We start from the raw sequence: 14,459 nt of genomic DNA, 5'->3' as shown, positions 1-14,459 counted from the left end.
TATCTTGGGGGGGGGGAGATGGGTAGAGATAAAAGAAATTTCCAAAAGAATTTTTATATGTTAAAGGAGACTTACAGGATCCTGGAGGTTGGGCTAATGTTAAGCTAAAATTGCTTTTGCCATTAACAAAGAAAGTATTAACATCTCAATAGTTAAGTTCCTAGAGGAAGGTCACTCTGCTTGTCTCAAGGACTTGTCAATGCTGTAAGTGGTAAGGTAATTTATTTTTTTTTCTTTAGCTTTTGCTCTCCACATCTGAATGTTTAGGTGATGGTGAGGAGAATGTGAAGGTATTAAGAACCTCAAATGCGGGCGCCTGGGTGGCTCAGTTGGTTAAGCGACTGCCTTCTGCTCAGGTCATGATCCTGGAGTCCTGGGATCGAGTCCCGCATCGGGCTCCCTGCTCAGCGGGGGGGTCTGCTTCTCCCTCTGCCCTCTTCCCTCTCGTGCTCTCTGTCTCTCATTCTCTCTCAAATAAATAAATAAAATCTTTAAAAAAAAAAAAAAAGAACCTCAAATGCAAGTTTAGTTAAATGCCCACAGTAAAAATGTTGACATGAGTTGCATAAATAATAAAATAACTCTTTAAAAATATATATATATATATACATCACTAATAAGTCTGGTACTTATTTTATATATCTGAATTAAAATTTATTGTTTGGCCTATTGCTATTGTTGAAATAATAGCTTTTTTTGTGAAACCATGAAATTATAAGACAAATTAATATAAGTATGAAAGGAATGACATTATATTTAAAATAAACAATGCTGTAAACTAAAAATAATTTTTAAAATTCTCGGTTTAGCAAATACCAATAAAAAATATCAGAAAATATTTGTGTATTTTGCTCTGAGAAAACACTGAAGAGTATGATAAATTTTCCACTTATTTTCACTAATAGGAATGGTTTAGCAAAATATTTATAGAATTTTTTTCTGTTAGCTTTTTAAAATACCTTCATGATTTGTCATTTCTCTCAAGTTACTTTTTAAAGAATTTAAACTTTTTTTTTTTTTTGGTCTCTGGTGCATTTAAAATTTGAAGGGTGTTTTTGCCATCCATTTAGGTAAATTATTACTTAACAAAAAGATGTTATATAACATCTCTTACTTAACTTAATGGCTCATCTCTAAGCCATTCTTAAACTGGAAGTTAATTTTATGCAAATGCTTATTTTAAAATAACACAGCCATATGAAATGCAATAATGACAGGCATTTTCATTCATATTCCTATGAGCTTAATGCAACAAATGTTTTAATTGGTCCCTGTTTACTGTTTGTAAATTTGGTACCTATCTGTCACCATAAACATATAAATTGTGTTTGACTTTATTTTACTTATTTCTTCAACACAGTTCCATATTACCATATTGCCTTCATATTTAACATACCTCCATTCTCCACGTAACTTGAGATTAAGCCTAAAATACACAGGTTGCAGATTCTTAATAAAGCTCTGGATATGCTTCAGTATTTCTAGTAATGCTGAGAAGCAGTCATCTGGAGCCCAACTCCTAGAATCCAGTGGCTGAGGCTGGGAGTGAATTCTCTGGAGCCGGTTAAGTACTAGAAGGACTAAATATAATTCAATCAGATTAAGCCCTGTCACAAAGAGGCTGGTTTTCCTTAGAGTAAAACATCAGATCGGCATCCTCATTATCTTTGGCCAAAACTGTTACCATCTCCAATTTTCCGTCTCACCTCTGCTGTCTCCAATTGTCTGTCCTGCTGCAAGAGGAACGTATAAACATGATCCTGTCTTCTTCCTCACTAACAACATGTGAAATATTTCACGTTGACTTCAGGCTAACGTCCACATTCCTTGGAATCACTTTGAAGACCCTCCATGATCTGTTCTTAACAGAGAGACTCATCTATAAAGACTTCCCTAATTCTTTCAGACAAAGTTAGTCACATTTCTGTGGGGCTCTGATTGCTGTGCATGGCATCAAATGTCTCATTTGAGTCAAATCATTTTATATATCTGCCTACTGGTCTGTGAATCCTTAAGGGAAGAAACTAGAATCGATTCATCTTCGTACCCTAAATATCTCTTACTTTCCCTCGTGCAGTCCCTGTCTCTCCTAATTTCCTCCCTCCTTCCATAGAGGACTTGACAGGTAAAATAATAACAATTAAAAGGCAATGACAGCAATAACAGTAAAGGTGGTATTTATCAAACTCTCGTTATGATCAGATATGCTACTGTACCAAGTTCTTTGCATGGATTATGTAACTTAATTCTCATGAACACATTGTGAAGGTCGTTTATTTTCTAATTTAATTATTCAACTTAAAATTTATTTATTTATTTATTTTTGCCTCTGCATGGCCCCACATGGGCGAGCTGGTCTTAGGGAACTTAAATAACCTGCCCATTGTCACACAGGTGTAAGTGGCAAAGGCGTCATGTGAACCTAGATAGTGTGACGCGTAAAGGATGATTTTTCAATATTTGAGAAATGATTATCAGCACAAGATATTAGAGAGGTTTCCATCTTGGTCTAATTGAAAAAAATAAATTACACACATTCATGTAAAGAAGGTAACTTTACTACTAGTAGTCTGCTGATTAGGATAAGGCTATTTTTATATGTACACTGTGTCAAGTCCCAATAGCTCTATTTCATAGGCATGGAGAAGGCTCTGAGCAGAGCATCAGAAATTAAGAAGTTGAAAGAAATAAAACATCTCTTACTTAATGGCTTGTATGGCTTATATGAAAATATGGATTGTACAAAAATGGCTTGTATGAAAATATTTTTAAAAAAACTTATTTTAAAAATATCTCCAGGTGTAACAAATTGCAAGTTTCATAATGCAGCAAAAGTAATATTTCTTAAAGAATTTTGACCATCACTTTATATTGAAGAGACTGTTTTTGACAAGTACAGCATAATTTATATGCCTATGTCTAAGAACAGGTTCCCTGAGAAACAGACCTTGAGACAAATTTTGATTGTAGTAATTTTGAAGAGGAATCACAGAAAGTACCTGGGGTGGCTGGATGAGGAAGTAAGACAGGGAAGGGGAAAAAGCCCTTAAAAGATACACTGTCAAGATGCTTATCTCTGTGGGCAACTGAGGCTCAGTCTTGCTGGCAAACTCTGGTCCACAATATAGAAAACACCTCAGAGTTTTCTCACCATAGGACTGTTTATTCTCCAACTTCCCTCCTTTGTTGGTTGATACATGCTCAGGGGGACATTAATTTCCCCCAGAACTTCTAATCTGCCTTTGTTCAGAGATGAGAGAAAGCACTCGGTTGGCAATCTGCAGGTATTTATAAAGGATCCTCTCGGCATGTACTGGGCTGGTGAATGCTAAATAACACTTGGTGGTCCACTGGTACCATCTGCTACATCCTATCACTCACAAGCCTGTTCCTCCAGTAAAACGGAGGTTTTCTTGAGCCAAAAACATATACATGCACATACATACAGAAATGCATACACACATAGACAAATAGATGTGTATACCATAGATATAATTGCTGTGTTCAACAGGATATTTGACATTTCAACCTTAATGTGATCAGAATTCAACTCATCTTCACCCTCAAGCCTTGCACCCCTGAGATGTGCTCCTCACACACTCTGCTCTAATGTAAGTCTGTATTTCATAAGATCAATCGCCTATGTCCAAAACATGGGAGTCCTCCTTAAACTACTTCTCCTAGATAGTTACCAAGTCATGTCATTTGTATTCCTAAATATATGTTGAACCTGTCTTTACAGGCCACCTTTCGCTCTCACCTGAATTTCTGCAGCACTTTCCAAATTTAAGTTTAAAACTGTAACTCTCTATTTTGTATCTGCTATTACATTGTAAATGTCCTAAAGTCAGGGATTAGGTTTTGCTGATTGTTTCTTCTCCATTTTGGATCCTGGCTTATATCAAACCTCAGTAGATCATTGTAACTTAAGTGAATGAATGAATAGAAGAGATATTTTCACATCTTATGTGTGGTAAAAGTTTGAGCTCACAGAGATAGAAATTATTGAAAACATTTTTATGAAGGAAAGCCTTATTTGCATAGGACCAGTCTTGCGTCTTTTTGTCTGCCTATTTTCTGAATAGATTAGTAGAGAGCTGTTAAACATCACTATTGATTGCTTATAGGGTATTGCTCTGAATGCAATTCTTATTTAATTAATAAGCAAGTGATATGTACAATGTCTCATCTTAATGTTTGAAAAATAATTTGCCTTTCTGGGAATATCAATTCCATTCCCATTTGCGTTGTTAGGTATGATGGTTTGCACAAGTAGGTGCAATTATCCTGAATAGTGATATAGTGAAGCACAGTTATCTGGGCCTTTGTCTTTGTTGAGAAGAATGGATGGCCCTACATAATTATAAGCAGGTGTGTTGAATTACTTTAGCACTCTTTTCCGGACTTGTGCATTATATGTGAAAGCATCCATCTCACAATACTTCCTTGGAAATCACTCACAGATCTGTTTCATATGCTATTATATTTTTTTAACCATTCTGAGTTATCCTAAAATGAATCTCAGATTTTTTTCTAGCACTTAATGCCCATTTCATGGTATGACTTTGGTGTTTTTCCAACTCTTTTCATCATATTTAAAAACATTAAAATCTACTTGTTTTATAGATATTGTTACAAATAATAAATTCTGAGATTAAATAATTGAAATAAATGGACAGAAGAAAAAAGGAAATGTTTATATTTGTGTATTCAAATTATTTATCTAAAATATTTAATTTTATTTTCTAGGATGGTTAGTTTTGTTGGCTTTAATTGCATTGTCATGTTTTCCCAAGCTGTAAGGCAACTTTTGTTGGAGATCCACAGCAATGTTTAATATATCCTGTTAAGATCATAGTAAAATAAAGTGTTGAAATGACTGATTGGGAAAAAATATTTTAAGTAATGTTTTGAATATTCTGGTGCATTTCTATACATCTGGTAGAATCTATGCATACTTCAAGTCATGCTATGGTTTGTTTCCTTGTCTAGACTAAATAGTAGCCAGTATCCTGGCCAAAGCTAAAGCATTAGATGTTTCTGCATTTAAATTGAAACTATTTCGGGCGCCTGGGTGGCTCAGTTGGTTAAGCGACTGCCTTCGGCTCAGGTCATGATCCTGGAGTCCTGGGATCGAGTCCCGCATCGGGCTCCCTGCTCAGCAGGGAGTCTGCTTCTCCCCCTGACCCTCCCCACTCTCATGCTCTCTCTATCTCATTCTCTCTCTCAAATAAATAAATAAAATCTTTAAAAAAAAAAAATTGAAACTATTTCTAGATTTCCACTCTGTTTTTTGTTTTCAAGTTATCCATATCAGGAAAATCACTGAATTTGATAACTGATTGAAATTTTACTCTATTTTAGTTTTAAAGTAACTCAAAGATTTCACAAACTTAAGTGAATTCATCACCCTCAATAAAGCTTGGTCAACTTGCTGAACTAGGAAGTAAATGAGATTTGAGACCAGGTTCCTGCCTCTGTGTGGCTTAGAAACTAATTAAATAGATCATAAATATGCAAAAATAACAATTACACATAGTAAATTGTTTTTAACAATGCCAAAAGTTAAAGTCTACGTTCTTTTTGGCATCTCAAATTTTTTTCATAATGACTAAAGCAACGTGGGATTTCTGGTTATAATTTCCACTAGAAATGTGATAATGTCTGGGTTTGGATCTTAATGTAATCTCATTATGTGGTTGTATCAGTATATGCTTATTTAAGATGAACTCTTCATTTATTTCATTGTAAAACTGTGTTTTTCCCTGTAGAGCTTAAATGTTGCCCAGCCATTGAAACACACCACAACCCAAACTGATTAACTAAGCATAATTATTAAAGAAGTTGGATTTCCAGAACTTCCCAGGAAACCCATCTAAACCTTAATGGTGTACTAAGTGGAAACAATTTTGACCCATAAAATTTGTTCTTCTCGCTATTAGGTAACATTAGGAAAAGTTTACATCAACAAGAACATGTTTCAGTGCACTTCGTACCTAGTGTCTGAGTCCCTGATACAAAAAAGGATAAATAATTATTTCATTAAGAGCACATGTGAAAGGGATCATTAGTGAATTCCGTGAATGAACTGAGTAATTATTATGTACAAGCTCTGGTTGGAAAAGTATTAGACAAAGTCTAGTTTTCACAGATGTTTGATAACAGTGAGTAAATAGCAGAGTTTCGTTTTTGACATTGCTTTTTTCTTCTTCTATCATCTCTAGTTGTAAGCACAAGATGTACCTTGAAAGGCTTCCAAACACCAGCATCATTATCCCATTTCATAATGAAGGTTGGACTTCACTCCTGCGTACCATCCACAGTATAATTAACCGAACCCCAGAGAGTCTGATAGCAGAAATCATTCTGGTAGATGACTTCAGTGATAGAGGTAAGATACAGTTAATAGTATTTTATCTGGTTCTGTTATTACCTACATAATCATTTCAGGCTTAAAAAAAAAGCCAGAAGATTATTGTGATGTTTCTTTCTGATTTTATCTGGAAGGTAATTACGAAGTTTTGACTAGGCTGTGATTTCATAAAATGTTGGCCAAATGCAAAAGAAACTGGATGAGAAGGTATTGGTGTTGTTTGGGAAACTATAAGAAATTTGCATTACATTTCTGTTGTAAATTAGACAGGTGTTGGCGAAATGCCTCAAATTCCAGTTTCAGCGTCAGGACAAACACTGCAAATTATGTTATTGTAAGTACATATGAATGGGGAAATATTCCAGTAGATTTATAAAATCTGTTCCTGTTTCTGAAAGGCATCTGCTCTATTACTTACAAGTATGATACATTTTCTGGGCTGTGCTTGTGTTACTTTATAAATACTAGAAATTGTAAGTAACACAAGTATTTTTACTTAGCAATTCTAGCTATTTTATCATATCTGAACAATAACCAAAAAGTTCAGTATGTATCAGAAAATTTGATGATGTGACATAAGTTTTAATATTTCTACCATTCTGAGGAACATGCTATGGTTTATAAAAGACAGGAGAAGAAAATTATAGACAGTTTCCTGAGATTAGGACTTCATTCATCATCTTTGGTCTGAATGTGAGAATTGTTAATACTGTGGGGAAGGTAAAGTTTCTTTTTTTTGGCAGATGTGAGTGGATAGGAGGAAACCTTTTCTACTGATGTTCATCTACTTGGGAATACAGTGTTCTACCTTATATTTCATTGCATGGAGGAGCACTGCTTAACTGTACTGTGTATCTGTAAAAAAGAACGGCAGTAAAAGAATTTAATTGCATATTATCCTTATGCATCTTGAAATCAAATGGGTTAGTTGAAGTTTTGGAAATTTCATTTGCAACAAAAATGTCAGCTTCTTCCTAGTCTCCAAAGATTCTGTAAAAAAGTGTGTTAATCTTAACGGTTTCTTTAACAGAGTTCCAGTCTTTAATGATATACTTCAAATACTTATTCATGGTTTACCTAATATCATGTTTTGAAGTTTATATGACAAAAATGAGGTTGTCTAACATCATTCTATTAAAGTAATAAACTACCAACTTGGTAATTTAGGTTGATTTCAAAGCAGTTTTTGCCGTGCCTTGCTTAGGTAGATATGTACTCAATACTACTCAATAGTGCAAGGCAGTATCTAAAACTGAAATTTATTACTTAAAAATTTATTTAAATAACACACTGATGTCTTTTTTATTCTAATCGAGGCTAATATTTCAAGGTAGTCATTATACCTCAGGCTAAAAATAAGCATTTTAATGCATTAAAGCTAAAACTTTAAAGTTTCCTTTTAAATAAAAGAATGAAAAGGGGGCATAAAGATCTGTGATCACCAAAAAAGTGGTCTTTTGTGGTTGACTGGTACTAAGAGAAATAAGATAGTGTACCTGTGGAGCATTTTCTACATAATTAACTTTGTCTTAGTAAACTGTTCATTACAGCAGAATTTTGACCTGGGGATAATATAGTAGGAAGCACTTGGTAGCAGAAAATTGTGGTTTATAGAGCATTTTTTGCTGAATATTTCTCAGATGCATTTTTCACTTGAACATCTTTAAAGAGGGAGAAAGTAGTGCCATCTACATTTGTCTTGACTTCACATCACTGTCATCTTTTGTACAGTAGCAACTTTGATGGACTATCTTTCTGCATATAATGTTAACTGGCAAGTAAATGACAGAAGACTGTCAATGTGATTAGTGTAAAAGAAGTAAGACAACAGAAAAAGGATTATTTGGGATAGTAATGGTGATTTTGACTTTTCTATCGGACATTTTTAAGGATAACAAAGATTTTTAAAGTTCTAGTAAGTCTTTAATTTAGAGATTTCTCTTCCTATGAACTATCAAGTTGGAAGTGTTACTTTATGAACATTAAACTTTCAAAAGGTTAAAAAAATTTGAATATTGCTTTTCATTATGTTAACCTGTTGATATGTGTAAAAATAAACTTTGAAAAAAATAAGTGATAACAATACTTTTGTAATCTTTTAGAATATGTCATAATTCTAAAGTTGCATGGAATAGGAAAGATTGTTCTTCCAGATTTTTGTTTGAGATTTTAAAAATCTCATGTGACAGAATATGAGGCAATAGGCGGACTTAACAAGCATCAGTCCTGCTTCCTGAATTATGGGAAATACAGAACATTAACATGATGAATACAAGTTAGAATTCTAACACCAACTATTAACTATATGACATCAGGTTAATGAATTCTGTGTCTCAAATTTTTTTTATCAAAATGGAGATAAGTCCTTAGTTATCTAAGTAACTCCTCATAGATAGGTCAGGATGGAAACCTACCTTGGATGGTTGAGCGAATGGTGCACTGCAAAGGAGAGTAATTGCTCTCAACTATTGATTTCTACTCATCAAATATTCCCCTACTACTATAATATAAATAGTCTCCATACTTCTTTGTGGTGATCCTCTTAATTTAATCAAATCTAGTCCACAAGAATCTCTATCATCTGTCTATCTATATCTATCTATCTATCTATCTATCTATCTATCTATCTATCTATCATCTATCTATCTATCATCTATCTATCTATCATCTATCATCTATCTACCTATCTATCATCTCCAGAACCAACAGAAGTCAGAGGGCATGAGAAGACAAATTGTGGTAATTCATAGCATGTTAGAAAAATTAAGACTTCTTTAACATTTAAAAAAAAATCAAATTTTACCAAACAGCAAGTAACTTATTACAGATGTGGAAGAAAAATTACATTCTAGAGGTTCATCAAAAGGAGAATAAAAAGAGCATGTTACCTCCCTATATTACATGAGGGGCCTTACATGAATGTTTATCAAAATTCCTTTCAAGTTTATTTTCTCCATTATAAAAGAAGGACGATATCTTAGAACATCTCCTTTACAGAGATTCTAAGACAGAGAAGTTTTTTGCTCCTTTCATTCTGATATTATCTCTACACATGCTGTGAAAAATTATATTTTAAAGTATATTTATACATTTTTTGACAACCCAGAAATTGTAAGCCTGCAACATGTAGGGTCTTTTTCACCAATTCTTTAAAAATCACACTAAGTAGGCCAGTCAAAATTTAAAGTATAGGAAGATAGGGTTCTTTTTGTTTGTTTGTTCGTATTTTTTAGCTTCCTTTAGGAAATTATTTCTGAAATGTTTTATTTATTTATTTATTTATTTATTTATTTATTTATTTATTTTCAGAAATATATTCCACTTTCAAGTCTGGTCAATATGCATCTAAATACCTTTGCATTAGAGCTTTTCTGGTTATTCTGCAATAAAATTTTGACAAGACAATCAAATATTACTGCCTTATATTTTATGTCTTCTAGGTTAATAGAATAGCTACATATGCAAAGAAAAAAAAAGAAATAAAAAAAGAAGAACCAACATGTTAGCTATTTTAATAGCGCCAGTTCAATATCACTTGGAATTCAGAGTTCCAAAAAATGTAAGCCCTCTAGTAATTGGCAAATTCTGTAGTAGTTGTTTTCATAGCAATAGAGAAAAAAAAATAGTAAAGTATTTTATAACTATAGAATAATTTTGAGTATTACAAAATGATTTTTAAAAATCTGCTTGAATAGTGTTGACCCCGCTATAAAGAAAAAACAAAACAAAACCCAAACCAGTGCATGTCCTCTCCAGCAGTTCTCAGTTTTGATATTCTTCCTAAAGCAAGCTTGGTAAAGGGAATGTTGCTTTAGCCTCCTATCAGAAGCCCTCTGTCTACAGAAACATGAAGGTACAGGCCTGCAGGTAAGTTTTCAACAACAGCACTATGGTTTTGCTACCTGAAGCTTACCAGTTAGTGAATGTGATTATTTTTTTTTCCAGTAAGTTCTCAGAAATACATTTAACAACTTAACTTGAGGCCTATAACAAGGCTTCATGATGACTTTAAAGCAGAACTAATCCTGGGCTTATCTCCAAATTCCAGGCAACCTTAACAGCATCCACATGGAAAATGTTGAAATGTGTGAAATAAGCTGGGGCTTAACCTCAGAGAGAGGGCATATTTGAACCTGACAATTCTCTAAACTTTGTGTGCTTAGATGAATGCAAGTTCACATTAGGATAGTCACAGGAGAGTTGCTGACACCCTTCCCTTAATGCAAGCATGAAGGTACAACCGTTGCAAACAGATGCAAAATAGATGCACACACACTCCAAACAGGTGCACACACACTCACTCTCTCCTGCCCCTGCTTGTTCTAAACCTCCTGGTCAGGAAGGGTAGGAGTTGAGTATTTCAGTTTCAAAAAGACCTGTTATGCTCCATGTACAAGTTAGAGGGAAAATCAGAGACTAGAACTATCCTCCCAACCTAGCAAAGCCAACAACTTTGAAAAAATCCAGTGTACTTCTCTGCGGATAGCTTAAATTCTTGTTTCTCAGTGTATGGTCCACGGACCAGAAGCATCAGCACCACGTTGAAGCTTATTAGAAGTGCAGAATCTCAGGTCCCATCCAGATATATCAGAATCTTTATGTCAACATGATCCTTGTGTACTTTTTATGAAAATCAAAGCTTCAGAATAACTTTCATGTATTTCAAAATTGGGGTTGAAGTAATATGAGTAGTATGAATGCATAAATAGCATAATTTTTAAAACTTCCCGGTTTTTGTGTATATTATTATAAACAAATTTTTCTATTTGTTTTTACTGTTTAGTGTGCAATTGATATTGGATTTATAAATCCTTAAGAAAAGGTTGTGATGGGGCGCCTGGGTGGCTCAGTTGGTTAAGCCACTGCCTTCAGCTCAGGTCATGATCCTGGAGTCCCAGGATTGAGTCCCACATCGGGCTCCCCGCTCAGTGGGGTGTCTGCTTCTCCCTCTGACCCTCTCCCCTCTCATGCTCTCTCTCACTCTCTCTCTCTCAAATAAATAAATAAAATCTTTAAAAAAAAAAAAGAAAAGGTTGTGATGGAAGTCCTATAGCATTATCCCTACGTTATTTTAGATATTAATTTTACATTTATCATTACATTCCTTTGATAGATTTTGGCATTTTCACAAATTTGTAGATATTTGCTCTGCCTTCTGATGAATTCATTTTATAGCATTTTATGTTTAATTTCAGGTTATTACCATTATTCCCTCTCTTCCCAATTTTTCTCCTTTTCCTAACATTTTGTAGTTCTATTTTGCTTTGGAATCATTCAATAATTCCCATGCTAACTTCAGGAAGTGGAAAAGAAATATGTATCTATATATCTATAATATATATAGAAATATTCATATAGAAAAATACATATAATCAACCAATAGCAAAGCAATTTCTTTAAAGATCCACATTACCATAAAAATACCCAATTCTTACATGGTTGAAAGTGTTTATGCATCTTTCAAGTGGTGGGAATATTTTAAATCACTTCACAAATGGTCATGATGAGTCTTGAATTTGGTTCTATTTTACTCAAGTAGTCTCTAAATGGACATTAAGGAAAGTTTCCCTAAGCAGACAAATCAGTTAGCACACGTTTTACAACTATTCGAAGTTGGAAGATATCATCAGTGTGAAAAGGTAGTAAAATAGATAAAGAATGATAGTGGATTTCTATTTTATGTGATAAAATACTAACACTAAAGTGCATATAAAGATTCTGAGGTGACAGTCAACAAAAATGTTTTAGTGCCGGTATTCCATCAGATACTCCACTAGACTATGAAACATGCAATTTTTATGTCTCAGATTTATTGAGAGCGAGTCACTGTGATGAACTGTGGAATTGTTTAGATTTGATATTCATATTTTAAATTGTAAGGATAATTGTACTTTAAAAGCAAAATACAATATTAAGTACTAATAAGTAGTAGGAGGAACTAAGAAAATGTAAAATACAACAGTATATTTTTCTGTTTAGAAATTCAGCATCACCTGCTCATGAATTGAAAGAAAGCTATTCTGATTTCTGCTGATAAATTTAAATATCATGTTGCTTCATGCCGAAATGCATAGTTTTAATAAAAGAGTTCTGTTTTACCAATTAGTTTAGCATTTGCTGTTGAAAGGGAATCAAAACACAGAGTGGCACCATATCCTAGGGTCATAAATATGAATGTAAAACAGTAATGTGTTCTCAAGGTCAGAGGAAAATGAGCTTATAACCTACAAGAGTAAGTTTTGAAAGTTACAAAATACAAAATTAACTCATAAAAAAATCTTTTTGTATTCATAAAATATGAGTGTTACCCATCAGTGGCAGAATATGCTTTGATAGAATCTATCTCAGAAGGCAAAGCGCTTTTGGGATTTCTATCTCTCTACTTTTAAATTAAAAATCTAATCTCACATGATGTACATGTCTATGTAAACAGTTTATCTGACAAAGCTAATGAGAGTTACGTATTCTTGTTGAGCCTTACCTTTGCCTTTATGTTTAAAGTAGCATTTTGTTGTGTCCTTTTTCTTCTGTATAACAAATGTGAATAATCTCTCCAGTTTTCAGGAATGTTACAGTCCTCTTGATTACTACTAGAATCCTTTATTTATTCTAGTAGAAGCCTAGTTTAAGTAGGTGCTTATTTTGTAGACTAAAATAAAGGACCTTGAGATACTCTAAAGGCATATATTATTCTTAATGAATTGTTGTATGAAATAGCCTTTATAACACTGGCCCTGGTAGGTTCGGAACACTGCAAAAGATTCTTATGGGGACTCTATTCTTCTGTCCTCTAAAGAAAGTAATAATATACCTAAAATTTGATTAAATTAATTTCAGTTTCAGCAGGATTTATATTTAATTTACAAAGGTATGCTTGTGGAAACTTCCATTCAAATAGATACTTTATGTAGTTAGTTTTAACAAAAACTATTTTACAATGTTCTACTGTAGAATGTGAGAATATATTTTGAGAGAATGTAGTCATCGGGATGAAACTCTTTTAGCTGATTTTGAACACAAAAATAAGTATTTTGAAAAACACATAAAAGAATGAAGAGGTACAACCTAAGTTTCATTGTCTGGTTGCACTGTATGTTAGATTATATAATATTAGAACAAATTTCACAGCTGAAAATTTTGTTATTGTTTTCTTTTCCTTTATCATTAAAAAATATTTTGTGTACGTAAATGAATGGGATAAACAAATTAAAACCATGGCCATACATACCATAGTATACCCTAGCTCTATTGTGAGATGTCTTTTAAAATGACCCTATAGTGTAGTCAGTCAGTTGGGGGGTTATAAGTACTTATATTTGCTCTATGAGTCTCTCTTAAGGTTTTTTTTTTAATATTTTTATTTTGAAGAGATGATAAGGCTCAGCTACCTGTCATTTTTCTATCATTTTGTTCTCTTGCAGTTTTGTTCTCTTCTTAAATATTAGTTTGAAGCATATGAAATTGCCAGTTTTTGTAGGTCATTAAGTGGCTGAGTGACAATTTTTACATATTTCATCCTTAATAAATAAGCATCTTAAGACCTATCTATCTCTGGATTGAATGATTATTTAGGGCTCATGTTTGAAATCAGTGCTTTTAAAGGTAGAGGGCAGCAACTCCCATCATCAGGTGGTGGATAAGCTGACCTGCTTTTTTGGAGGAAAACTCCACATGGTTAAATTAATATGGGTTTGGCATAGAAAGAGATGCTTCTTTTCAAAGCAAAACTGTTACAGCTCGCCGATGTCACAAAGGCATGACTTCCTCAAGAAAAATAAATTGTGCAATTCATTTTATGGCAGATTAAATCCCATTTGTTTTCTTTGCAGACAGCTGTTTTGAGTAGGATGTCACTTGTATGAAATCATTTTATGGATGTTGGGCTTCAGTTCTTGGGCAGACATAACTTTCTCTAATGAAATAAAAGGTTATGTTTTATGATTATTCCTCTTGTCAGCAAACTTAAGCTGGTGAGTTTTAATAATACAGTGTTCAGTATTTCAAGCAGCTCTTTTTGATGTCTAAATATCCATCTGCTCTTAATTTTTAAAAAATCACTGCATTGACACAATGCAAAAAAGCACAA

The 14,459-nt window shown here is 33.5% G+C and overlaps 1 protein-coding gene across 2 annotated transcripts in view; it reads left to right on the top strand.

Moving 5' to 3' along the window:
- GALNTL6 (polypeptide N-acetylgalactosaminyltransferase like 6) overlaps positions 1-14,459 on the top strand; it is a 956,008-nt gene that overhangs the window by 362,420 nt on the left and 579,129 nt on the right. For both annotated transcript variants that reach the window (XM_081810998.1, XM_081810995.1), the window contains one exon: positions 6,225-6,391. In XM_081810998.1, the coding sequence (XP_081667124.1) occupies positions 6,225-6,391 (167 nt within the window). The remainder of the gene's footprint in view (positions 1-6,224; positions 6,392-14,459) is intronic.

The sequence above is a fragment of the Leptonychotes weddellii genome, chromosome 2 (assembly GCF_054177405.1).
Source record: "Leptonychotes weddellii isolate Sample4059 chromosome 2, ASM5417740v2, whole genome shotgun sequence".
Lineage (NCBI taxonomy): Eukaryota > Metazoa > Chordata > Mammalia > Carnivora > Phocidae > Leptonychotes > Leptonychotes weddellii.
This window is presented reverse-complemented; position numbering and strand designations above follow the sequence as displayed.